Source organism: Ictalurus furcatus, chromosome 23 (genome assembly GCF_023375685.1).
Source record: "Ictalurus furcatus strain D&B chromosome 23, Billie_1.0, whole genome shotgun sequence".
Taxonomy (NCBI): domain Eukaryota; kingdom Metazoa; phylum Chordata; class Actinopteri; order Siluriformes; family Ictaluridae; genus Ictalurus; species Ictalurus furcatus.
Window position 1 is genome coordinate 18,877,757 of NC_071277.1, and position 27,171 is coordinate 18,904,927.

The 27,171-nt window shown below is 42.2% G+C and overlaps 1 protein-coding gene across 1 annotated transcript in view; it reads left to right on the forward strand.

Moving 5' to 3' along the window:
• Nucleotides 1-27,171, forward strand: part of csmd3a (CUB and Sushi multiple domains 3a) — a 345,806-nt gene that overhangs the window by 284,584 nt on the left and 34,051 nt on the right. The window contains exons 51-60 of the mRNA XM_053610949.1: nt 890-1,075; nt 2,236-2,430; nt 3,928-4,101; nt 5,042-5,215; nt 6,310-6,483; nt 7,317-7,502; nt 9,300-9,473; nt 16,696-16,878; nt 20,734-20,910; nt 23,150-23,329. Coding sequence (XP_053466924.1) covers nt 890-1,075; nt 2,236-2,430; nt 3,928-4,101; nt 5,042-5,215; nt 6,310-6,483; nt 7,317-7,502; nt 9,300-9,473; nt 16,696-16,878; nt 20,734-20,910; nt 23,150-23,329 — 1,803 coding nt within the window. The remainder of the gene's footprint in view (nt 1-889; nt 1,076-2,235; nt 2,431-3,927; nt 4,102-5,041; nt 5,216-6,309; nt 6,484-7,316; nt 7,503-9,299; nt 9,474-16,695; nt 16,879-20,733; nt 20,911-23,149; nt 23,330-27,171) is intronic.

Below are 27,171 nucleotides of genomic sequence, written 5' to 3' on the forward strand. Positions count from 1 at the left end.
GCTACATGATCTGCCATGCATCAGTGCCATTTTTCCGATGCCCATAACGATACGTAAGCTAGATGCTTCGTTCATGCGTATGCGTAAAGAGCTTTGAAGAGACGGAGTAAAGAAGAACTCCATCATGTGCAATGTGTAAAGTACAAATCCACACAACAGACATTGTCAACTGTTCTGGGAAATTTGTCTTCTCATAATACACTCAAAAGCCCTGGTTTATATAAAATAAAATAAAATAAAATAAAATAAAATAAAAACCCATATACATATACATATGGGGACTCATATGGCGGACACTTTATTCACATAATCTAAGATGATACTAAATGGACTGAGGGGGAAGAAAGTGTTGCAATTAAACATTGTTACGTAAGGAGATGTTTATTAAACGTTCATGGAAGGAGTCTCCAGTATCAAGAGAGAGAAAAGTGCGCGAACAACTGCTTGGACATGAGTGAGAAAAGGAGCTTATTTCGTGGACGTCCAACAACGTTACATGTAACTATAAATGTATGTAGTTATAAATGGATAAAAAAAAGTATGATATGTTGTATTGTTGTATTAATAAATAAATAAATAAATAAGAGTCATTGTTGGTAAATTGCTGGGGTATAATAGGAATAAAACACTTCTGGATACGCTGTTATTGTAAAGTAAGAGTGACTCCACTTCATGGTCCACCTTACTTGATATTGTGTAATATTTACTAAGATGTCCTTTAAATGCCGTGTGCTGTTTTGTTTTTGTTTTGTTTTTACTCCAGCACCAACTAGACTCCAATTAGAGACAGAAGTAGATGATCCAGTCGTTGCCAAAACATCCAGTCTGGAGTGATTACAGTCTTACGTACTGAGATAAGAATTAATTACGTCCTCTTTTTTTCCCCCAGCTGTGTCTTGCGGCATGCCAGCAGCTCCCGTGAACGGAGGCGTACTGGCGCCCGATTACTCGGCAGGCACGCGGGCGACGTATTTCTGCAACGAAGGTTTCCGGCTCTCCTCTAAAGAGGTGACGAGCACGGTGTGCCAGGCCGATGGGACCTGGAGCAGTCACAACAAGATCCCACGCTGCACCGGTGAGACGCGGTGAAGCCAGACGTCTCGTCGTGTCCACGGCTTCATCAGCGCGGTTGTCATCCGTGATCCGAACCGTAATTAGTCCTGTCGAGACGAGGGATAGCTTTCACTGTATTTACTTGACTTGTATGTGTTTTGACGGTACATCTGCATAGGGAGCGATTAGTCTTCATTAAGCTTCGTTACATTTCGGGTTACTGCACGTAGAACTTGATCCGCGTCAGTTGATCAAGTCATTTTAATTGAAATGTTTGGAAAAGTAGTATCTTATCAAGTAAAAAAGAAAACAAAAAAAACCCTTAAATATTCCTCAGTTTGATATTATTATAAAATAAGAATATTAACCAGCATGAAATTGCTTGTCTCTGCCCTGTAATGGCTTGGCATCGCTTCCTCGAATAGAAAATCCACCGTATTCAAAATAAGACCAGTCGACTAGTTGTCTTTTCCAGCCAAACTGATTCAGAACATTATCAGTGCATTAGTGCAGTTTAATTTTGATAAACAACATCAAAGAGCGCATCGAACCACCACACTGCGCTCGAGAGCCACACATGCTACGGATTACATCCAGAGCTTTAAGCCGTTAACGAAGAAAACATATCAATGCTATCTTTGATTCTGAAACTGATTACACGCAGCATGCAAGCTTTTGTCCATCACCATAGCCTTACTCGCCCTTTCGCATTCTTTTACACTCGAACCGGAACGAATTGAATTATTCTCAGTGGCCGTGCACGTGCATTATTACGCAAGCATCATGCTTATATAATAAAAATGCCATAAACTCATTAGGAAAGACCATTCAGTCAGTAAGTGCCACGTACTGTGTAAGGAAATTCGATAACACTTTCCATGTAGGCCCGGTGTAATGACCAGCGAATACATTCATAAGCTTTTATAATGTATTAATAAGGGAAACATGATGATTTGTTGTAATATGAAAAAAATATGAGGTCGAATTAGTTTAGTATTTGTGACTCATAATGGCTTATAAACGAATTATAACGCATTATGAATGTGTTTATCGTTCGTTACAGACCTGGCCTTTGTAGAAAGTGTTTCTGAGCGTTCATCGATTGTGACGGGTCTAGTCCGTGGTGCTTGTTTAATACATGATTGTTTAATATATGATCTAAAGAGCCGTTTTATCCCGCAGTCATGGTGTGCCCAAGTATCGGCTCTTTCACGCTGGACCACGGCAAGTGGAAGATCGTTAACGGATCTCGCTATGAATACAGAACCAAGATCGCATTTAGCTGTAACCCCGGTTACTACCGGCTCGGCCCCGCCCATATCTACTGTACGTCTAATGGGACGTGGAGCTGGAGGAACGAAAGGCCGCGCTGCAAGGGTGAGTTTAGAACTGAGCTTGGAATTTAACGTGCCATGACTTTGGTTAACGTGGCCTGTGTATACAAATTTATTAGGCTTTAACTGTTTATTGCACGTTATCTGTCAGCATTGTTTTTACTGTCTGGCAAAGCAGAGCGCAGGACTAGAGGCTCTAATGCTGAATGTGCACTATGGGGTGTGTAGGACGGTACTGGCGGGGGGTTATGTCTAATAATCAGTGCTAAACCTTGATTTTTGGAAACAGATCAGAGAACAGAGAGAGAGTTGCGTCATTTGACCCCCCAATACTTAGGGTTAGGATTATGGAAGAAATATTTTTTATTATTTATTATTTTTTATTTATTTTATTTTTTTTCTTCCATTGAACTAACAGCAGCTTATGAAACAAAAATTCCAATATTCCAAAATGAGGAGTCTAGTGATCGATATAGGCGGCAGATAAATTAGCCAAAGCAATTTTTTGAGTGCATCTGGGAAAGAAAAACAAGATCGATAGTTATTATATTTATTCACGAGGCGTTTCATTTTTGCAAATCGAACTAAAATGCACGAGAAAATTGTTTTTTTTTGCCCGTGCACGTCGTCAGCTCCTTTTTCTCTCCTCTCTGCTCAGACTAGGGCTTTCTACCAATTTCAAGCGATCATGGCGCCCAACATGAGGCTCAATCTAAATCTAAATCTAAAGACGCTTATAAATTGTGTTATTTATTCATGTGCAGCTTTCAAAACGTGTAGTCGGTGATAAATAAGTTACTATGACGATAACTACTTTTTTTTTTATATAAAAGGATATTATTTTTAGATATTAGTGTAGTCCACCTATAGTACGGTACATGGTCCAGAAGCTTCTCGCCATCGTGTGATAGCATCACCCACGTCCTTATCGTCGGCAGGGATGCGGCGACGTCCGTGACGGCTTTTACCTCCTACGATAAAGTCGTCGCGCTTTGCTTGCCTTCGCGCTAGAAATTCAAAGCCGTTTATCTGCCTTCTCAACCCAGCGTTGTGTGGAAAATCAATCCTCTTCCGTATGTAAAGACAAGTCTGAACGTGAGCAAGGCAGATGTATAGGTGAGAAAACGTGTACTCGAACGTTTCTCTCCACTTGAAAGCGGCTTGGCCGTAGAGCTCTGGCTCCGACCGTAAGATTAACGAGGCTCGTATGTTGACGCCGGGTCTCCACGTCAAACACGTGTCTGTCTGTACTTTCGTAAAGCGTTTCGATCTGCGGTCTGACACAGTGTGTTTGAGCAGGACTTGCTTGCTTTTCACCAAAGCGATAAACCCGAGACGTTTATTGCTCAACATTAGTCAGCTCTCCTTGTGTTCTCTGTCGGTGTCTGGTGTTTTTAAAGGGGGCAAAGAGAAGAGATGAATAAGAAGGAAAAAAAAAAAAAACCCAGACCATTAAATTGGGTGTAAATTACAGCTGTAGCTTTGACATTGTGATACTTGCCAGCTCATTCCTCTGCTTCTATATTGCCTCTTACTGCAGTTATTTCTTGCGGAATGCTGCCCACTCCTCCTAATGGGAAGAAAATTGGAACTCAGACGACCTTCGGAGCGACGGCCATTTTCACCTGTGACGTGGGCTACATTCTGGTCGGCTCGACAGTACGCGAGTGTCTGGCGTCGGGGCTCTGGAGCGGCTCGGAGACTCGTTGCCTGGGTACCAAATCTTATTTCCGATTTCGCCCAAAATAACGAAAGAAATGAATAGAAAACGAATCGGTAATAGTTAGTACGTTATGATTTCATCGTTTCATCCGACTAGCTTTAGCTCAGTGTTTGTTTTAGATCGTTCATAAGAGGAAATACTCTCCGTTTCGACGTAGAAATACACACGGGTGTACTCGCTTTCGTTGTATACTGTAGGTGCGAAAGCTCACGGGACGAACAATGGACCTCATCTCATGGCACGAACAAAGTCGCACTTACATCGTCCTCTTTAGTAACCGCCTGGTCAGGATGACGGTTAGATTTAGGCGACTACTTTGTTGATATTTTGGGAAACAGAACCGACTAAATGTGTGAGAAAATATGTGTGAGATGACGGTGGCTCAGCAGAGTGTTTGAGCTCTCCTGGTGAGGGGAGCGACTGTACCGTATCATCAGTCACTAGGTTCCACAAGCTGCTCCGGATCCAAGCCGCACACACACACACACACACACACACACACACACACACAGACGCACACACACTCCCAATCCTCATGCTGTCTCTGAGCTGAGCCATAATTTTACATTATGCTTTCCATCATGAGACCCATCAAGGCAACGTCTCGGCTCTCCCCCAAACACCTGCCTTATGCGGAACAGATGCCACAACGCCTTTACGCAGCAACACTATCTTGCACCTCGACACAACTCGAGCGATCACTCATTTCCTCGCACGTGAAAGCTGTCACACGCTTGCGTATGCTATACAGCAGCGTTATCGCCCCGAGTTTGCGTTTTGTCGAGCAGCGTCTTTTGCGTCTATCTGCTCTCCTGAGGTTCTAATAAGAATAATTCTATCACATCACTGTTGAATTGTCTGTTTGTTTATTTCCATTCAGAAGGCCAGTCGGTCCGGAGAGTTTTATTCCTTGTGTTTTGTCACTCCTCAGCGGGCCACTGTGGAGAACCGGAGCAGATCGTGAACGGTCAGGTGATCGGAGAGAACTTTGGCTACAGGGACACGGTGGTTTATCAGTGCAACCCAGGCTTCAGACTCATCGGTTCCTCTGTACGAATCTGCCAGCAGGACCACAGCTGGTCAGGACAACTGCCATCCTGTGTGTGTGAGTGTTCAACGTCCTTCGGGTGTCCACTGGCACATCCGTTATTTTGATCCATGGAGTGATGCTAAAAATGTTCCGACTCAGATTCTCTAATCGAACATTTAAAGCATTACTTCTTTCAATCTCTGTTTTATTATTGATACTGAAATTGGTGTAAAATCGCATTACAGGATGAATATGTGTATTACGGGGCTAAACGGTTAATACACCTGACTCAAGTCATTAAGGATGCAATTAGCTGGCGGGAAAAATACTAAACTGTTCGCTACGGCGGTCCTTCAGGACTGGGATCACTCGGGGATTCCTAAGCTTTTCCCCGGCGTTAGTTCCTCTCCAGCTTGTACCACAACTTTAGAAATGTGATTACTCAGATCATGCGCTTGGGCTCCGGGAGTAGAATTGTAAGCCATTCATGTCCTCGAGGACAGGATTCGAGACGCCTGATCCGGAGGATTAGGCTGACAAACACAGAGAAATAGAAAGTAAGTCAAGGTTTGGGATCAAATCCAGGCGAAAAGTGAGAGAAAGGTTCGTTGCAGTGTTTTATACAGACACAGAGAAAAAAATAAAATACAGGTGTGTTGAGTTGTACCACCTCTCACCTAAAAAAAAAAATCCCAACAACACCTCCTTGTCCTGCAGAAAAACCCAAATTCATGTATTAACGTAAAGTATTAGTGTGTAAAAGTTTTCCTTCGTTGCTTTAAAAGTTGGCATCGGCGTGTAGGTGAACTGTATTGTCTAGTCTTCGCCTCTGGTGTGTTTTATTGTTGTTGTTTTTGTTTTGTTTTTACAACAGATGGCAAAATTTGCATACAATTTGGTGTGCAAAAATAACAAGTCATACTAAGTTTGAGAGACAACTTCTGAGGGGAAAAAAAAAAAAACCCAAAAAACTTTGGACGACTTTCCAGTAATCACTATTATTTCAGCGTCTAAGTCGGAGGTTTAAACCGGACGTTCATTCGGACACGTTAAGAAAGCTATCCGAGTCGCTGGAAATGCTGGATTTTTAACCGAAGACCGTGTGATCTGATGACGAACATGGTCAAGTGGTTTTTAAACACTACTGCATATTATTTGCTTTATGACAGCGATCAGCTGCGGGCATCCAGGAAGTCCGATATACGGGCGTACGGTGGGAGACGGTTTCAACCTGGACGACGTGGTCAGCTTCATCTGCAATGACGGTTACGTGCTGGAGGGACCGTCTCAGGCCCAGTGTCTTCCTGACCGCCAGTGGAGCCATCAACCTCCCATCTGCAGAGGTGAACTCTTTTCAAAGCCTTTTCGAGGAAAAATGGCTTCTTTTAAACGCTACAAGTGCGGGGGGGGATGGGGGGGGGTGTAAAAAATTGTGAGTACGATAGTACATTTAAAAATTGTGGTATAGTAGAAAGAAGATGAAACAAATATTCCTTGTCATTTTTTTCACTTCTCCAAGTATGTCTGTCCATACCTTTTTTTTTTTTTTTTTATAATCGAGATAATGGCAAGATATATCAGGTATTTTAACATTTATGAAAGGAGTCTCCAGTGTCAGAGCTGTGACGTCAAGTTTCCCGCTACGGGTCTGGTTCGAAAACGACGAACGGGAGCTAACTTGTTTCATGGACGTTAAGTTTAACTGTAAATGGATTTAAAAAAAAGTACAATGTGTCATTGTTTAATAAATAAAAAACTGTAATGGCATTTTGTTGTGGTAAAGGAGACATAAAACACTTCAGGTCATGCTGTTATTAGAAAATAATCAACTTTGGGGTCCTAGTAGTAGCTCTGCTTCTTCGCACAAGCCCATTATTGATTCCCCCCCCTATACAACACTACAACACTGGGAGTGATTTATTCTTCATTTCAATCTTAGGCCTGAATTGTGACCCCATGTATTAGGAGAAAAGAGGAGCTGTGTGCGGTTTAGAAAGCTAAATTCAATAAACCATGGCCTCACATGAAAAACTTTCAGATAGCACCAATCCTTTTCCACTAAAGCAGTGATAGTATATAGATACTATACTAGATAGATACTATTTTCTTCAAATATGTGACACACTCTTTGTGTGGGGTATTTTTTTTTTTTTAAATTGTTTTGCTCTTTCCTCAGTGGTTAACTGCACCGATCCCGGGATACCAGCCAATTCCATACGGAAGAGTAAAATCGAGTTTGGGAATTTCACCTTTGGAACAGTGGTGTCATACGACTGCAATCCCGGGTATCACCTCTTCGGGGCGTCGGTTCTGACCTGCCAGCCAGTAGCTTACTGGGACCGGCCGTTACCAGAGTGTATCGGTACGTTCCTGCATTTTTATTTCTTTTGATTTCTTTCTTGCTGGATAAATCCCCCCAAAAAAAGGCATAATGCTGAAAGGTATATACAGGTTTTACACCAGCATATGCTTCCATCCTTAACTTCTGAGAGACTCCGCCCCTCTAAATTACTCTTTTTTTTTTTAATCACGTGACCGTCCTGTTGCCATTTAACCTAATTAGTTGCAAAATGTTCCTCCAGCTGTTTCTTTTTAGTAGCACTTACTTTTCCAGCCGTTTGTCGCCCCTGTCCCAACTTTTTCGCGACGTGTTGCGGCCATCGAATTCAAAATGACCTTTTTTTTTTTTTTTCTTAAAACGGTACGTTTCCTCAGTTTAAACATTTGATATGTTTTCTACGTTCTATCGTGAATAACATACGGGTTTATGAGATTTGCAAATCATTGCATTCTGCTTTTATTGACATTTTACACAGCGTCCCAACTTTTTTGGAATTGGGGTGTTATATATATATATATACTGAATGTTTCAAATTCAAAAATGCCAAATAACCTAATCTTCCTATACACTTTTATTGCTGAATTATTTTGTGTGTATTATCTCGGGGCATCAACAATCCAAAAACATATCTTTTTTAGATAAATTTAGCAATATTTGGGGGGGGGGGTTTTGCGTTTTTAACAACCCTGTAGCAGATACACACCCTTCTCGTTCCTGCGGATCACCTCGCTTCTTAAAATAAGGCTTTTAAAATAACAGCTTGCTGCTGTGATGATAGCTGCATTACACACACCACCGCTGTCTTTGAAAATTCTTCCTTATTTAAATCGTAACACCTCCTGTGGAACGAGAAAAAAAAGAAAACAACCCAAAAAACACCTGCAGTAATTTTGAGATCAGTGTTCTACAGATGTCTTTAGTTCAGTCTGGGGTTTAGTTAAGGAAAATGTACTCCCTTGCCCTTGAGGCAGTAACTGCATCCTGTTTCTGCATTATCATAATTGATACAAACATTTATGAAAACAACAGGAAGTGGAATTTTTAACGAGGAAGCTTCTGCTCCTTGTAAACGATCGCGCTCTGGAACGTTCCGCATTTGATTAAGGAGTAGTTAAAAGAAAAAGCTCTGTTATGCGTCTAAAGTTTTCCGTTTTTAGCTCAAGGACTTTTTTTTTTTTTCTTCCGTGGTATGTGTAAGGTCAATTATGTAAATCAGCACCTGGTCACTAAATTGGTGGAAGCTAAGACGTGTGAAAGTGCGGGAAAATAGTTGAAGGTGTAGTTGCAGAATATATGAATAGCAGTATACTTTTACAACAGTGTATGGTATAATCTTACTATGGAAATGGTTGTGTACATCATAGACACACTGTCTGGACTTAGACTATGCCTTTTGTTTCCTGAAATGTATTCATTCCTGTTATTTACATATAAATAAACAAGATCTTGGCAGCCACGGACGATTAAACTAGCCTAATTTTGCGTGAAAAACACAACCCTGGCACCCTTTCAGACCCTGCTGTCTGCTGCTCCTGCCACAAACATGGGGCAGCTTGATTCCTGTCCCAATGGGCCTCTATTAGCTCTTGTTGCAGTTGCCATTTCTGACCACTAGGTGCAATAATAACTCTATGGAGCTAAATGGGGCAGCGAGAATGCTGCCCTGCTTCTAGAAAGTAGAGCAAATCAATGGAACGTCGGCTTATATATGCGACATTTTTTTGTTTTTTAACTGTTGGTCATTATTTTTTCAGAAGGATTGACATGTAAATGTATGGAGTTGTGAATAAGGACTTTCTAACGTATTCTGTGTTTCAGAGGTGGATTGTGGTCACCCTGGCGTCCCGCCTCACGCCCTTCTGATCGGAGAAAAGTTTACGTTCGGTTCTACCGTACGCTATACGTGTATGGGAGGACGACGGCTGATCGGAGACGCCACGCGGACCTGCCAGCTCACCGGCCACTGGAGCGGCTCCCTGCCTCACTGCTCAGGTCAGACTTCCTTCCTACAGCACTATACTGTGTATGTCCAAAAGTCTGTGGACACCTAACCATCACACGCACGTAGATTTTGGAGCGTGGCTGTAGGGATTCGTGTTCATGTATCTACGAGAGCGTTAGTGAGGTCGAGGTCGGGCGCTGGTGTCGGGTACCAATACTACCCCTGCATCACCTAGACCTTTTTTACGACTCCCTCGTCACCTTCTTGCCGTTTCCTGTTACGGATTCGCCGTCGACATCGTTAGAGCCGCGTCACATCATACTTCATCAGCTCAGTTCTGTTGAAAAATCCGCTTCATTTTCATTCCCCTCGTGCTGCAAGGCAAAGCGCAGACTTACATAAACCCGCTTGTTCTAATGTATTATATACGTTTCTATAGTAACAGCTCATTCCCAGGGTCTTTTAAGGTGGATGCTCTAGATAAACCGGTTAAAAAACCGTGTTCAAAAAAAGTTTTCTATGAGGAGACGTTTATTTATTGATTTATTTAACATTTGACGAAGAATCTAGTTTCATACGGAGCGGAGAAGGTACAAAGACACAAACCCCGCCCACAATCCTACCCTTAGCGTTGGTCTTTATATCTTTTCGGAACATTCTCGTGTGAAGTCAGAGCATGCTGAGAAAAGTCCGAGTCCTGAGCAAGTTCTCAAATATCCCGGGGAGGATATTAAACTATGCTTTCAGGCTGTTTTTTTTGTTTTGTTTAGTTTTACGACTTCTTCTTCTTACGTATTCAGCTTGTAGCTATAATACAGCGAACGCGAGAGGTTTTATACGCTCGTCGTTTTGTCCGGCTGAGCGTTTTTGAGTGTTATTTCCTGCTGTTTGCTCTTCGTGTAGTAATTAAACGCACGTGAGTAATGGCCCCTGTCTGTGTTTACGTAGCGCACACTTCAAAGTCCATTTGTCTAATTGATTGACCGTTTCTAATTCCTGCCACAGTTTCGCCTTGATCTGTTCTCATTTTAACCGTGGATGCTGTAAAAACCAATTTGCGTTCATAACCTGACATCGCTCCCCCCCCCACACACACACACACTCATACACACACACACTCTCTTTTTCTTCTACAATCCATCTCTCCTTCCATCCATCTCCACACGCCCAGCTGTTTCCCTCGATTCACACATCTGCCGTTCCTGACCTCGTAACTAGAAGCGTTCCATCTTTCCTCTCTCGCTACCTCATTCATCAACCCTGGATGTTCTCGCTGGATCTAAAGCAGAGTCCGTCTCTGTTCTTTTTTCACCTTCATTCCTCACTATTAAGTCTCGTTGCACGTTTTCACGTGCTTTATCCGATGCCGTTTGTCTACAGGGCTGTTTTTTTTTGGAGGGAACCCATCCCCGGTCCTTTTGAAAACAGCGTTCCGGGGTTCGTTTCAGACGCACCCTGGCGCGGTACGAATCGTTCGCGGGATTTTCGGCTCGTGGCCGGTTTTAACGTTTCCTGTCGGCATGCACGATCTTCTCTTAACCTCTTAACCCCTTGTTTTGTCACAAAACTCGATCGGACGCTCTTAAACTTGTGGTAAAAGTGAGCGGTGAATGTGTTGTGATTTATTTCCCTATAACGGCACGAGCCGGAAGTGTTTCATTCTTTACTTGACGTTAACTAGACACGCTCAATTCTGGGCTTTCTCCTTATTTACAAAGTTTTCAGTCATTCTGAACATTTTGTGCCACCGTCAGTGATGATAAGTGATAACAAATGTGAAGGAGATTAATGCCTGAGGGCTTGTGCACCAAAAACCTCATTCACAGGTGAGACAGTTGAGCCCTGGAGGAGGTTTTAATTGAAAAGGAGAGTGCTGAAATGCAGACAGGGTCATCTGAGGGTACGGACAGCGATGCTCAGTACGTGATAGGTTCAGGTAGTCTCGGTGTTAATGCCTTCCTCGGGGCTAAAACGGAGCGAGGACATGGTCCCTTTTTTAACCGTTTCTCTCTCCCATGAGGCTCGTGCCGGCTGGAGAAGCTTGACGCTGCTTAGTATCCTGCAGCCGTGCGTCTGAGCATGTGTGTTTGTTTGCGTTTTGGCCGCTGGCCCCGGTACTTGTTATGTCACTGTCCGTGGTGCTGATGTTAGGCAGCTGGTGCTCCGGGGTCAGCGGTACGCATGTACGAAGACAGGTCTCACACAGAAACAACAGCAGCGGATGGACATCGGAAGGGCGGAGACTGTCAGTTTGACTGTAATAATAACATAAAAGCAAGAGATATTTTTCGTAAATAAACGTACTAAGAGTCTGAATGTATTTCCACGCTGCTGAATGTTATTACAGTGAACGGCGTACGCATCACGCTGCTGAATTAATCGCGTTTTGTTTTTAGGGTCTTTTTTTTGTTGTTTTTTGCATCGTATAACTGGGCTATAAAACGTGGATTTCCGTCATCGTGCTGCTCTAACGAAGTTTCATTTGCTACAAGGATGACTCGGCAACCCAGCCGCAGCCCATTTTCCAAATGTCAAAATCTCGCCTAGGGCCTTGGCGCGAGATGTGACACAGCTTTTAGCTGAAGTGGGAGAAATGCGAAATACAATTCAAGAGCCATCGCAAAATTTAAAAAAAAAAAAAAAAAAAAAAGAGCCACACCTTTTTTTATTTCCCAAAACCTTCGTCCCGTGCTCCACGCGGTTTGTAGTTACTGCAGTCCTGAGTTCTGAATGCTGATGTGGACACTTTAAGCATTAAACCTCTCGCTACTTGTCCTTAACTCAACTCACACAGCCCTTACTGCTGTTCTCATATTCAAGGTCACTTTCCAGTATTCCACAGAAAGTTCAGGAAACTAGGAGGAGGAGGAGGAGGAGGAGAGATAGGTGACAGAAAAGGTATGCTATTAGTAAGGCTTTGAAAGAGGGCAATGAAGAGAAAACTCAGGGAAAGCTCAGGAATGGTGAATGGGCCGGAACGAAAGAGCCTAATGAGCTGAAAAAAGTCTTCCCTTTTTTAGTTTTTTTCCTCTTTCTCCCTGACATTTCTGTTCTGATTGGGTGGCATTGGGTTTGTTGAGGAGGAAGCATCCATGTAGAGCAGGGCCAGTGTGTGTGTGTGTGTGTGTGTGTGTGTGTGTGTGCGCTTCTGAGGAGAATGCCCCAGATTTCTAACAGACTGAAAAATGAAGTCTAGAGAACGCACAGAGGTAGAAACAACAATTGTGGTTATGTCAGTCATTTCTGAATGGGTCTGTAACATGTCTAAACCGCTAAAGTGTCAAAATTCAACAGAAAACTATTTATTTCAATGTTGTTGTTTTCCCACACGTACTGTGCCTTGCAAAAGTATTCACCCCTCTTGGAATTTTTCCTATTTTGTTGCCTTACTACCTGGAATTAAAATGGATTTTTTTTTTAGGGGGTGGGGGGGGGGGGGTTTATATAAGACAAAAAACTTGAGCATGCGTAACTATTCAACCCCCCCCACCACACACACACACACACACACACACACACACACACACCCCACCCCCAAAGTCAATACTTTGTAGAGCCACGTTTTGCAGCAGTTACAGCTGCAAGTCTCTTGGGGTAGGTCGCTGGGCACATCTAGCCACTGGGATTTTTTTCCTATTCTTCAAGGCAAAAGTGCTCCAGCTCCTTCAAATTGGATGGGTTCCGCTGGTGTGCAGCAATCTGTAAGTCATACCACAGATTCTCATTGAGGTCTGGGCTTTGACGGGGCCATTCCAGGACATTGAAGTGTTTCCACTTAACCCACTCGAGTGTTGCTTTAGCAGTATGCTTAGGGTCATTGTCCTGCTGCAAGGTCAACCTCCGTCCCAGGTTTAGCGCCATCTATCGTTCCTTCAATTCTGACCAGTTTCCCAGTCCCTGCCGATGAAAAACATCCCCAGAGCATGATTCCACCACCACCATGCTTCACTGTAGAGAAGTGTTGGGTGTGCGCCAGACATAGCGTTCCCCTTGATGGCCAAAAAGCTCAATTTTAGTCTCATCTGACCAGAGTACCTTCTTCCATATGTTTGGGGAGTCTCCCGCATGCCTTTTGATGAACAGCAAATATGTTTTGCTTATTTTGTTCTTTAAGCAATGGCTTTTTCTCTGGCCACTCTTCCGTGAAGCCCAGCTCTGTGGAGCGTACGGCTTAAAGTGGTCCTAGGGACAGATACTCCAATCTTCGCTGTGGAGCTTTGCAAGCTCCTTCAGTATTATCTTTGGTCTCTCTGTTGCCTCTCTGATTAACGCCCTCCTTGCCTGGTCCGTGGGTTTTGGTCCCATTAATAGATTCCGATCGAAAGCAGCTAAGGAGGAGGAAGATGATGACGACGCTCCGTGCCACTCCTGAGAGCTCATCTCGAAAAAATTGTCGTATGAGACAACCCAAACCTCAAATATTAATTACAAACTAATATGCTGACTAAGTAAGTAAGTACGTAAGTTTGTCATTTCCACTACAAAGTACAAACACTATAACGATACAGAGAACCGCATCCAGAACGCTCTCTGACGTCTCTACTTCCAGGTCAGGGACCTGTCGATCCAAATCTCACTAGCCAATGAGAGTAAATCGCTTCTAAGCCCCGCCCACACAAGAGCTTTGTGCCAGAAAGGCGGACGTAAACTTGCGGAGGGTAAACGAAAAGTTTGAAAGAGTGAATGAAAGTTCTCACAACGCATCCATAAAGCACGATTAGTGAAAAGGACGCTTAGAAAACTCTTAACAAAGAACACTGCTCATTTGAAGACCGCGCTACATTCCTGCCACTGAGTTTCAGACGGTTTTTCTTCTTTCTCATTGTATGTTTTTGTTCGTTTCTTCAAAAGTTACATTCAGTACATTTAGGCAGGAATTTAATTCCATACAAAAAGCATTCCATAGGTGGCCTGTATTCATTAAACTTCACATGTTCATTTCTATCCTTGAGAACTGAGAAGTGTACCTCCATTTATTTATATTTAAATATATATATATAAAATAAAAAAAAAAAATGAAAGAAAAAAAGAAGGTGAATTAGCCAGAGGCTGAGGACAAATCGGTGGTGCGTTCATGCTGTTCATGGTCCTGCAGCGCTTACAAATTAATTAAAGGCTAAATTCCTGTCCTGTGTGTGTGGTGCACGAGCCTCATGCCGCCATCCCCCCCCCCCAAGAGCCTGAATGTGTGATTAAGCAGAATTTCATGTGGGCCATGTGAGCGCATGACGACTTATTTCCGGTCGCTGCGTCCCGATTACTGCTTTACAGAGATGATTGGTGGTTGTCATTTACGCTACTTAGCTTTAGGATGATAATTGGTAGCCTGGTGTTTTTCACAGTGTCATTTCTATAAGGTTGTTCTTTTTCCCCCAATCCGGCAAATTTATATTCAATGCTGATGACATAGTTTGTTATGTAATTGCGCCTCCTGTTGATTTGATGATTCAGTCAAGCTCACAGGATGAACGTGTGCAAGGATAAATCCCAATAGGGACAATAGGGACCACATAGGGACGCTATTACACCAGGGACCAAAACTTCTGCTTTAATGGATAGCATTTCTCAAGCAAGTTATCCTTCACTAATTTGCATCGTTGTTGTCGGTGTTGTTGTTGACTAAAGCGGTAACAACATAGTGTGAATTCTCGTATGTATAGACATCATCTAAGGGGGTGTGGTCACATCCCAAAAATCTTTGGGTTCAAACTGAAAGGAATGCTATGGTAACTAAAATAATCACACTTTATACTCTTTATGTATATATCATCATCATCCTGCTACATCATACAGCTTCTCAGGCCCATTTTTAACCAAACTGCTGAAACTTGCTCCGATTCCCAAACGGGCAACTATGCAGGAACGGAGGAAATATCTGGCACAGAAATCCTCAGAGATTGGCACCCGCTGTCTACCCAAGCAGGCGATCCATCCGAGACTAAATCCCTAACAAGCAAAGCATTGGCCCTGCAGAATTTCATCAGCAACATAGAGCTCTTGAGTTTTAGCCTTCTGGATCACTGAAATTGGATCACAAGAAAGACGTCGATAAAAAACAAACTATGATCTTTTTTGATTGATATCCATTTACATTTATGGCAGATGCTTTTATCAAGAGCGACGTACATTTATCTCATTTATACATCTGAGGGGGTGAGGGTCAAGGGCCTTGCTCAAGGGCCCAAAAGTGGTAGCTTGGAGGTGCTGGGGTTTGACCTCACGACTTTCTGAGCATTACACCAACATCTTAACCACTGAGCCACCACTTCCCACTTAATTCCCATTACGTCCAGATTTATTGGCACCCTTCATATACATTTATAGAAGGTGAACAGTTTTAATTTAACACAATGGTTTAGTTAAAATTGAAGTGTTTTTATTATTATTATTATTATTATTATTATTATTTAAACTGGCTTTAAAATGATCTGCAATTCCACAATTAATAATTAGTGAGAATTTCTTGCCATCCTCCGTACTGTTATATTCCTTGAAGCTGTTGATGACGGAGGTATTTTACTGCAATTCCAATGGTACAAAATTCGAAAAATCACAATAATAATATTTTATATATGAAAAATATCAATTATTTATTTTTCAAAAAATTGTTTTTTCACAATAACATGTCAAAATGTTTTTTTTTAATGGGCAAATCTGTTCAAATGGAAAATTATTAATCATTAATATATATAATCATTAATATAATACAACTACTACTACTACTACTACTAATAATAATAATAATAATAATAATAATAATAATAATTTGTAATTCATTTATAAAGCATCTTTTATACGTTTAAATTCAACTCAGTTTGCTTTACAAACACAAAAATACAAATAGAAAACATCATCAGGGAAAGAGAAGACACTAGAGAACTGCAGCAGTAAAAATGTAGTAAAAGAAAATTCATAATTCTACAAATACAAAAAGATTTTAAGATTAAAGAGTAATGATAAACTGGGGACTCTTATTTTTTTCTAGCATTAATTCTAGCATTTCGTCACCAGATTTATCAGTTGTGTGAACGATATAATATACTATACATTCTCTCCAAAAGCCCCTGTTGGGATCCTAGGTGTGTGTGCAGGTCTAAACGGAGCTACACTTTCTCTTTGTGATATCAGTGTGACTTTAAAGAGAGACGAGTGCACGAAGGGTCCTCCTGGAACAGCGTAGATTATATAATATAGTCATCGAGACCCGTACAGAGTGTACGTGTCTGTATGATGGATGGGCAGGGTAACATGTGGACGTGTGTGTGTGTGTAGGTGAGACAGCGGGTGAGTGCGGTGACCCGGGAACACCAGCTCACGCCACGCGGGAAGAAGGAACCTTTCATCAGCGTGTTAAAGTTCGCTTCACCTGCACCACGGGCCACACGCTGTACGGCTCAGCCGAGCGGATCTGCTTTCCCAACGGCACCTGGTCAGGAAAACAGCCCACCTGCAAACGTAAGACCTTCTCTACTCTGCGTGTGTGTGTGTGTGTGTGTGTGTGAGACATTCGAGACCACCACCAGACCCCTCTCCCATGAATTAGTTCATTATTTTTTCCAAAAACAAAATACTTTTATTTATTTATTTATTTATTTTTTAAATTTCCTTAATTATATCCCAACGATTTTCCCCCCAATGATCTGAGAGGGCAAAAAAAAAATGCATTTTGTTTTTCTAATAATGAAGAAAAAAGCAAAAGACCCATTTTAATTTTCCCAAATTACTCCAATGTTAAAGATCTGAAACCAATTTGAATTATCGCAAATATAAAAACTTACCTTTTTTTTTTTTTTTTTTTTTTTTTTTTTTAAATGATGCACTGTGACAGATTTGCATATTTTAATAACAAATCGAGGTTGTGTACAGTAGGCGTGTTTGTTTCGATTATTCCTCGTACATTTTTGTTTCTGTTCGTAAATGAAAGTCCTTTTGAAGCAGCCGTCAATAATTTAATCCCTGAGACTGTAAGATTGTAAGGTACTACACAAAAACTCCCATCATCCACCTCTCATATACATGACAGGACGTCCTATATTTTAAAGTTTAATGAAAAAATTGTTGTGGCACCGGGTATTTCACTGAGCCGGGAACACGTGCGTGCTGCTTGTATTCATTCTTGGCAAAGAGAAGCGCTAATACTAATTACAGCTATTTTAGTGACCATTTGCACTGCTTTGGTGGCCAATTTCGAGAGCGATCTGATGGGAACGGGCAAGCAGACAAACACAAGCTCGTAGTTCGCACCGTGCGTGATTATCATACAGATGCCGCGATATTAACACCTGTCTTCCTGTCAGTAAAACAAAATGGAGGACGTGAGGTATTTTGCTATGATGTTTGTGTTTTTCATGTGGGAACTTTCACACGTGTTAATATTCAGTTATTCTCCATCCATCTTCTATACCACTTATCCTTCCTTCAGGAACCTGGAGTCTATCCCAGGGAGCATCGGGTACAAGGCGGGGTACACCCTGGACAGGGTGCCAATCCATCGCAGGGCACAATCACACACCCATTCATACACTACGGACACTTTAGACACGCCAGTCAGACTACCATGCATGTCTTTGGACTGGGGGAGGAAACCGGAGTACCCGGAGGAAACCCCCGCAGCACGGGGAGAACATGCAAACTCCACACGGTGGGAATCGAACCCCCGACCCTGGAGGTCTGAGGCGAACGTGCTAACAGATGCCAGTTCTAGCACAAATAAGCCATGGTTTAGGAATAGCACAAAAACATGTAAAAACCCTGTTAGAGAGGGGTTCGTGTGAGAGGTGCTTCGGCGGACAGAATAGTACTAGTGCTAGTTCTTTCTTTCTTTTACTGAGAGAAAAAAAATGCTGAACAACCCATGCTTCATTTCCTTAATCACATCCTGGTTATCTGAGAAATCGACTAATACATTGATACGTATGTCGTTTTCCATCCAGCTCCGTTATGCAAATTAGCCCAAGTGAATAAAGAACCTGAAACGAGAAGTCCTGAACACGTTATTTTGCCGACTTCCAATTGAGACAGCGTACAGCTAAGTAGTTGAGGGTCAAAGGTTATACTCAAGGACCCAAAAGAGGTTGGTGCTGTGATTTGAACTCATGACCTTCTGGTCAGTAACCTTAACCACTAAACTACCACTGTGCTCAAGTGGACAAACGCCGGCGGTGGAAATATTAAGTAACAAGGAAGCGAAAGAGTAACCAGGACACTATATCATGAATAGGACACGCCCTTTCGACATACTAACATCTAACGACTACGCAATACTATGCGTTACTTTTTGTTTTTTGGGGGTTTTTTTGACGCTTGTACGAAGGAATGATGGGACATTACGTCATCGACGCGATTTTCTAAGACTGCGTTATAAAGGTAGTGGATTTTTGCCTCGGCTGTAATGAACAAACAAATAAATAAATAAATAAATAAATAAATAAATAAAGGCGTTCCATAAAATCTTTTTTCTCGCTCCGACACAGATTTACGCATTGTTAACGCTCTGGCTCCCCGAGGGTTATGAACTCTCTGGAGCCTAAACGTTTTTTTGCTACAGGACTTTGATCTAGCAGCATGTCTCGCATTAAATCCCATCATACCCTGGGAGATTTCCTGACACATTTAAACCCTTCAATTTAACACTCGCGCTCTGTTCGGTATTTAGTGATAAATCTCTCAGGCTAATAAAATCTTTTCCGATTTTATAGTAATACCGTCGCTTTGGTAAATAAATAAATCAATCAATCGATTGAAAACACCCGCTGTAGCACAGCCGTACTGTCCGCGGCGCTTTGTCTGAAGCGACCTGACGATCGTGTGTGGAATTTGAATGTGAAATTAGGGAAAGGTGTACGGTTTTCGAGACACTTTTAACGTACACGACTGTTATTACGCGCTTGGATTGAATCGTTATGTAAAAAGTGGATTTAATAACTCTCCTTCTGCTGTTCTTCTCCCAAACATTCCAAAGATTCCGGAAATTTCTGACTGCTTGATTGATATTTATCCTGATTTGGTTAATTGGTTTAAAAGGAATCGTACGTTTTGGATAATTATGCTGTAATTACGACCTGAAGAAGCGGCGATAAACAAACACGCTGCTAATGTTATTCTCTCCGTCTCGCGTTCGTTTTCTTCCTTTTGCCATCGTTCTAGTAACGGTTCACGCTCTCCCGGTGTCATCGCTGTGTCACTGTTTTCCTCTATCCATCTGTTTTCCTTTCTCTCGCTCTCTTGTTTTGTATCTCTCCATTGATATCCCGCGCTCTCTCCGGCTCTCCTCCTCTCCTTGCTCTGTTTCTGCATAAATCTTTCTCTTTCGTATCTGTTTTCCTTTCTGAATCTCTCCATTTATATTCATTTCTCTCTCCATTTCTTGCTCTCTTTCTCTCTCTCTCTCGCTCTCTCTCTCTCTCCCTGCCGTCCTGACACTCTCTTTTTTTATATTTTAAAATAAGTAGCGATCTATCCATCGCTCTTGTTTTCTAACCCTCTGTGTGTTCCTTTCTCCATGTCTCTCTTTTTCTGTCGTGTCTATCTCTCTTTCAATCTCTCTCTCTTCCTGTCTCTCTCTCTCTGTCTTTCTCTCTTTTTGCCGCTGTGTATCATTTTCTGTCAGTATTTTAATGTATATCTCTGTCTGACTTTTCCTATCTTTCCATCCCTCTCTGTCCGTCTTTCTACCAATCTTTAGATCTTTTTTGTTCTCTCGCTCTCTACTGCACGTGTTCCTTTCTCCAGGTCTCTCTCTTTCTTCTCTCTCTCTCTCTCTCTCTCTGTATATCTCTCTTTCCATCGCTCTCTTCCTGTCTTTCTCTTTCTGTCTCTGTGTCTCACTCTCTGTCACTATTTTTTTGTCTGTGCATATATTTTTCTTTTTCCATCTCTCTCTTATTTTCTTACCCTCTAAATGTCTTTCTTTCTCTATAACTGTCCCTATTCTCTCTCTCTCTCTCTCTCTCTCTCTCTCTCTCTCCCTTTCTTATTCTCCTGGGTTTTACGTGTTTTCCTTTCTCTGTATCTGTCCCTCATTTTATCTCTCTCTCTTTCTGCTATCTGCTTCTCTCTCTCTCTCTCTCTCTCTCTCTCACACTCTCCATCTCTCTCTCTCTCTCGCCATCTGTCTCTCTCTCTCTCTCTCTCTCTCTCTAACTATCTTATCTATAACATAAAATAGATTTCTATTCATAAACCAGAATTTACTTGTATACAAGTAGAAAAAAGAAAATATGAGAAAAAAAATATATGAAAATATAATATTAGGGCATCTCTCTCTCTCTCTCTCTCTCTCTCTCTCTCTCTCTCTCTCTCTCTCTCTAGCGATTCAGTGTGGTAACCCGGGCAGTCCCGCCAATGGCCGTGTTTCCCATGTGAACTCCACGTCTTTCTCCCATTCTGTTGTTTATTCCTGCTCTGATGGTTATCGTCTCTCCGGCACGTCCTCAAGAGTCTGCCTGCCCAATGCCACCTGGTCCGGCTCTGAACCCAACTGCACACGTAAGTGTGTGTGTGTGTGTGTGTGTGCGTGTGTGTGCGCATGCGATAGAATCTCCCATTCACTCCCATACACAAATTCCCACCTCCTAGCATCCATGCTAGTTCACCAGCTAGCCAATGACAAAGCAACGCAAAATACTAGCATGCTAAACACTTTTCTAAAATACCGATATAATAAAACACCACCCAGTGCACGATGTTTCATTGTTATGTGCTGTTTACAATCTATCGCTGCTTGTTGGCAACAGAAACAGTATTTATGGAAAGATTCGAAAGTATATAAAAGTACTTCGTATGCTTGGAATGGCTCCATTGACGGAAAGCGTATACATAGTGGGAGTGTTAATAAGAAAATGTTGGGTTTTTTTGTTTGTTTGTTTGTTTTTTTGTTGTTGTTTGTTTTAATAGTTACAAACATCAGTCATTTGAAGACTCTTACCTTTTTACTATCCGGTCAAAGATGAAGTGAATACAGTTAACGATGAATTCTGTTATGCTAACGTGAGAAAATACGCCCTTAAAGCGCTAACAAAACGCTCGGTAGTGTTTTCTTGACCTTTTCTTCGAAATGTTAAAGGGTTAAACCACTTGCAATTGGTTGCAGCGTAATTAAGGACTCTATGCAGAACTCGAGTAACTGTGTGCTGCTTATTTTGCATGAGCCTTCTTTAATAAAATATAATTTATTACCCGCTTTGCCCTGCATAATAGCTGGATGGCCTGACATGCACGCTCGGTCTTTGACCGACGCATAATGTGAGATTGATGTTGGCTTAGAGACAAAATAATGAAGAGCACGGCAACAGTGAATTTCAATAGGCCACTTCACTGGCATTAGCGCACCTCCCATGATGCAATGCACTTTGTTAGTAGATGAAGTGGAGAGATTAATGTGGGACGTGAGCCAGGGAGCGATAAAGTACACGCCCGTGTTCGCTAATGGACACGCCGCGGCAAAAAAAAACGCTCCATTATGGAGTCATAGAAAGGGACAGGGCGCCCTCTTGTGCCCAGGAGGTCAACAACACAAATTACTCATTTTTGGAGAAGGGAAAAAAAGAGCAATTTGATGGAGATAGGGCTTGAAAGAACTGCCCAGGTGGAGATCAGAGAGTTTACAGGAATTCAGGCGGACTTGTACGCCGCCGGGAGTCATTAGTCTAGGTATCATTCGACTATCGGGGGCCAAGCACTTCCACCCAAATGAAGCTGTATTTTCCGGTATTAATTATCGATCAGCATGTGACCGTTTAGCTCCATGTACACAAGTGTAGCTGCTTATAAAGTCAGGCTGTGAGTGGGTTCAGTGAACAGATGGGTTCGTTAATGGAATGCTAATGAAAGTTTCGTCTTACAAATATGTGAATAATGTGACGAGCCGGCGCACAAGATATGATTAATAAACGAGCAAGAAGAACACAATCAGGTCATTAGAATGGGGGGGGGGGTGTAGAGGAGTGACAGACAGACAGGAAAGAGAGAGAGATAGAGGAAGAGAAAGCGAAAGACACAAGGGCCAAGAGAGCGACTTCTTCTCAAATATGTCCCTGAAGTTGAATTCTCATGAACTTATCTGACCTTCATTAGAACATGAAGCCAGTGACAATGAAGGTAGGATGAAAAGAATGTTAAGAGGTATTTGTAGCTGATAAACACAAAGAGAACGTGATGTCGGATGGCAATAAGGCAAGATACTACAGGTAGAAATGATCTTCGAGCTGATTTCTTAAAAATAAAATGACATTTTAGTTATGTTTGTGTCTTTTTAGTACTCCGAATATCCATATCTGTGTCTGTATTCGGATTTGAATCAGAAGTGGGCGTGGTCTAAACAGGAAGGGTCATTTTAGTTGACCCGTAAAAAAAAAAAAAAAAGAAAAAAAACCCCAGATGAAGAAATGTAAGCCGTGTCAGCATGGTGTGTGAATTCTGGCTCCGACAGTTCCTCGGCCTCGGCTACATCACTCTAGTTCGTAATTGGTCTCAGCTAGAGATTTTGTACAGTGTATTTGTTTGTACCTGCCGTCTTCAAAAATATAAACAAACGACTAGCTTACTAACCACAATGACCCAAACTTTCCAACCTTTACAACTTTACAACCACATCTAGATCATTCTGGAAAAAATCCATCTATTCTAATTATTACAGCAGTCACAAGGAAAGGTGCTTGGTCTTCATGTGAAGCAGTAATCCACAAGGAGGAATCCAGCAATGCTAATGCTTGTCCCTGTTCGACAGTGATAAGCTGCGGTGATCCAGGCTTCCCGGCCAATGGGCTGCGCTTTGGCGAGGGCTTCACCGTTGGCCAGAACGTCACCTACGCATGCCAGCCAGGATTCCTGATGGAGAACTCCAGTGTCAGCATCCGAACCTGCACACACAATGGAACCTGGAGTGGCACCTTACCCACCTGCCAAGGTAGGATCTTTAAACTATTGCATCACATGTGGTGTAAGCCCTTTGGGGTCCAATTTGATCGTTTTGTTGTTGTAGTTTTTTGTAAACGTACATTTTTACATTTACATTTATGTCATATGGCAGACGCTTTTATCCGGAGTCTCTTACGTTAACTGAGCAGTTGAGGGGTAAGGGCCTTGCTTAAGGGCCCAGCAGTGGAATCTTGTTAGTGCCGGGATTTGAACTCACGTCTCACGTCCTGGAACTTAAACACTGAGCAATTAAACCACTGCCCGTATGTAATTCAATTTAATTACATTTCATTTCGTTAATCAACGCTGTTTTCTATCCACAACATAGACAGTTAATAGACGAGCATAAAATTGGAATAAAATTACTTTCTTTTATTAAAAACACGGCCACAATAGATCGATTTGATGTCCAAGGCCTTTGGCATCTCTACATCTAAAATAAAGCTTATAGATAAATAAAGCACCACTCAGTTCTATAAAACAAGGAGAATCGCAGGTTCATATCATTGTCATTTCTATGGTGTATTTAGCATTTATGGAAGGAGTCTCCAGTGTCAGATGTTCAGTCAAAAATAAAGCTGTAACATGCATTTTGAGGAAATCATCCACTTAGAAGTAGTGAGTCAAGGTGATCAGACCGCTGTTGAAATCGTTAAGACACGCCCATCTGAGAGGCTCGATGTGAGGTTTTACCGTCGGAGGAGAAGCAGCGAAACGTCGTCTTCACTCGATACTACTAGACTCGCCTGTCTGCTGTTTCGGTGTCTGTGGTGATGGGTTTTCTAGAGTTTATCTTGTGCCATCATGTTGCGCTTCTGCTCTTTGCCTGCTCGGATTTGCGATTCTGAGGGCTTTCAGGAAAGCTGCACGGCCTGAAACCCGGACGCTTGCCACTCTGTCGAGCTGCCAAGACAGCTGGGATTGAAAAGCAGGTCATTGTTTCAGAGGAGAGCAGCTCAGAAAAATCATCAAACAGCAAGACTTATTCCCTGCTTCTTTTTTCAGACAGAGGAGGCTCCATGAATAAATAAGAGAAGCAGCACTGTCTGTCTTCTCCAAACCCTTGCTTAGCGGAATTTCCCGTGACCTTCAGTGACGGCACATATCCAAACACATCGGCGCTCGGAGTCATCCGCGCTGTTCACCTTTAGATCACCACGTTTCAGCGTTTGTCTCTGTGATGCATCAAAGATGTTCTTTTTCACTCGGGATACAAAAAACCTCTGACAAGCAGCTTAACCTGTATTTTCTCTTTGGGTAAAACTGTGAAAATAAATTTTCTCTTTATGTCTGGATAAAAAACAATAAATTCCCAACGATATCGCAACCTTGCTCTCCAGGCCTCGTGTTGTGGTTGCCATGACGGCGGAACCATGTGCTTTTGTTTTGCTTGCTTTATCGGCTCCTGTTCTAGCCTCGACCCTATACGTTCTTTCCTTGCTTTACGTTCACCTGCTCCTCGTTTCTCATCATCAGCGTAGCTCTATGTACTCTTCTGCGTTCCGTTCACCGCCGATTCTCTACGAGGTTGCACGGCAGAGTCTTATTTTCGTCGGCCATTTTTAGCATTTTGTCTGTTTATTCGGATCGCGGGATGTTTGAAATCCTCGTCCCGGCGTTCTGTGAGACATTTTGTGATTTGAAGGCTCATTTTCTACTTCATATGGAGGAAGGAAGTGTTATAAATGACTAGGCTCTGTAAACAGGAAACAAAAAAAAATGCAATTTTACTCCCCATCACATTCCCTCCATCTTTTATTTACACTTCCATCTGTGCGCACACACCTGCCAACAGAAGCAGCCTCGAGCACAGGAACGTGTTTTGAGGCTTTATGAACATAAATATTGTTTGGATAGATGAACTGAGATCAAGACCAAACATATATTAAAGTTTTTGAGTGGTGCAGCTGTCAGAGACTTATTTCTGTTTTTATCCATGTTCAGGAGTCTAAATAATTCTCAGTTCAAACAATGAGTCCAAATCCCGTCAAGCAATCAAGAATATTATCCAGTTGCAATACACCACTCTTTTTGCAAGCACATGAATGTTCCTGCTGTCAAAGAAAAGCTCACATCCCACAGACACAGGATGGATTATCCATCCATCAATTCCATCTATCCAGCTATTCATGGATTCGCCATCCAATCATCCATCCATCCATTCGGCCATCCAATCGTCCATCTATCCATTCGGCCATCCATCCATCCATCCATCCATCCATCCAATCATCCATCTATCCATTCAGCCATCCAGCCATCCATCCAATCGTCCATCAATCCATTCAGCCATGCATCCATCCATCCAATCATCCATCTATCCATTCAGCCATCCAGCCATCCATCCATCCATCCATCCATCCAATCATCCATCAATCCATTCAGCCATCCATCCATCCATCCAATCATCCATCTATCCATTCAGCCATCCATCCATCCATCCAATCGTCCATCAATCCATTCAGCCATGCATCCATCCATCCAATCATCCATCTATCCATTCAGCCAACCAGCCATCCATCCATCCATCCATCCATCCATGCATCCAATCATCCATCTATCCATTCATCCATCAATCCATGCATCCATCCATCCATCCATCCATCCAATCGTCCATCTATCCATTCAGCCAGACATCCATCCATCCATCCATCCATCCATCCAATCATCCATCCATCCATCCATCCAATCATCCATCCATCCATCCATCCATCCATCCATCCATCCAATCATCCATCCATCCATCTATCCAATCATCCATCCATCCATCCATCCATCCAATCATCCATCCATCCAATCATCCATCTATCCAATCATCCATCCATCCATCCAATCATCCATCTGTCAATTCAGCCATACATCCATCCATCCAATCATCCACCTAACGACTGCTTCTTCAGAACGACTGTTCACCGACTTCATCAAAAAAGGATGCACTGTTTTTTAGAATCATGGCCACCCATGAACTGCAGCCATTCGTGTTAGAAAATTATGTAATTAGAGTATTTCGGCCAAAACGTTCTCCTTGTTCTCCAGCACGAGGCTCGATCGTACATAAACCCACAAAACAAATGTAGTTTTCAGGTCTCTGTCTGAGAAGTGGTCTTTTGAGAGGTGCGATACTGAAATAAACAGAATTGGTTTGTTACGCATTGTCCCCACAACAAATACTGAGAGGGCTGTAATGACTAATAAATTTGCCAGCTAAGAAAAGGGCAAGAATTCCCGGGCAGCGTAATTGACAGCAGACTCGGCAGCAGTGAGAGCTCTGTTCGCTGCTTGTAAGATTGCATCGTCTTATTAATATGAGAATAAAGCCACATTGCGAATAAACAAGGCTGCACATTTGAACACGGGAGTATTTATTTGTTCAGCCGGTTATCAGCCCTGGTAATCATATTAGGAACTAAAATGACTTCTACACAGGCACAAAGACTGCTGATTCGCTTCAGAATAGCGTATTGTAATGTTTTGTTTCAGAGCATGTTCGAACTCAAAGTCCCACAAAGGCCGCGTTCATAAATCATTATTATTATTATTATTATTATTATTATTATTATTATTATTATATGAACTGCTCGTAATGCTCGTGAGCATTTTTATATCAAATCGAATACCTCATAAACCTAGTTTTAAAATCAAAACATGTCAGAACTGCAGTCTGTTTCAAAATTATTGGCACCCCAGCCAGAAATATATCCACGTCAAAACAAAAATTCACTGTAACCCGATGTCATCCAAAGGCCTTCTCACGCGTTGTACTTGAACTCCTTTGATAACCTGTGAGCTACGCGTAAAGTAGGTGCTCACGTGCACAAGTCTAAGAATATTAAA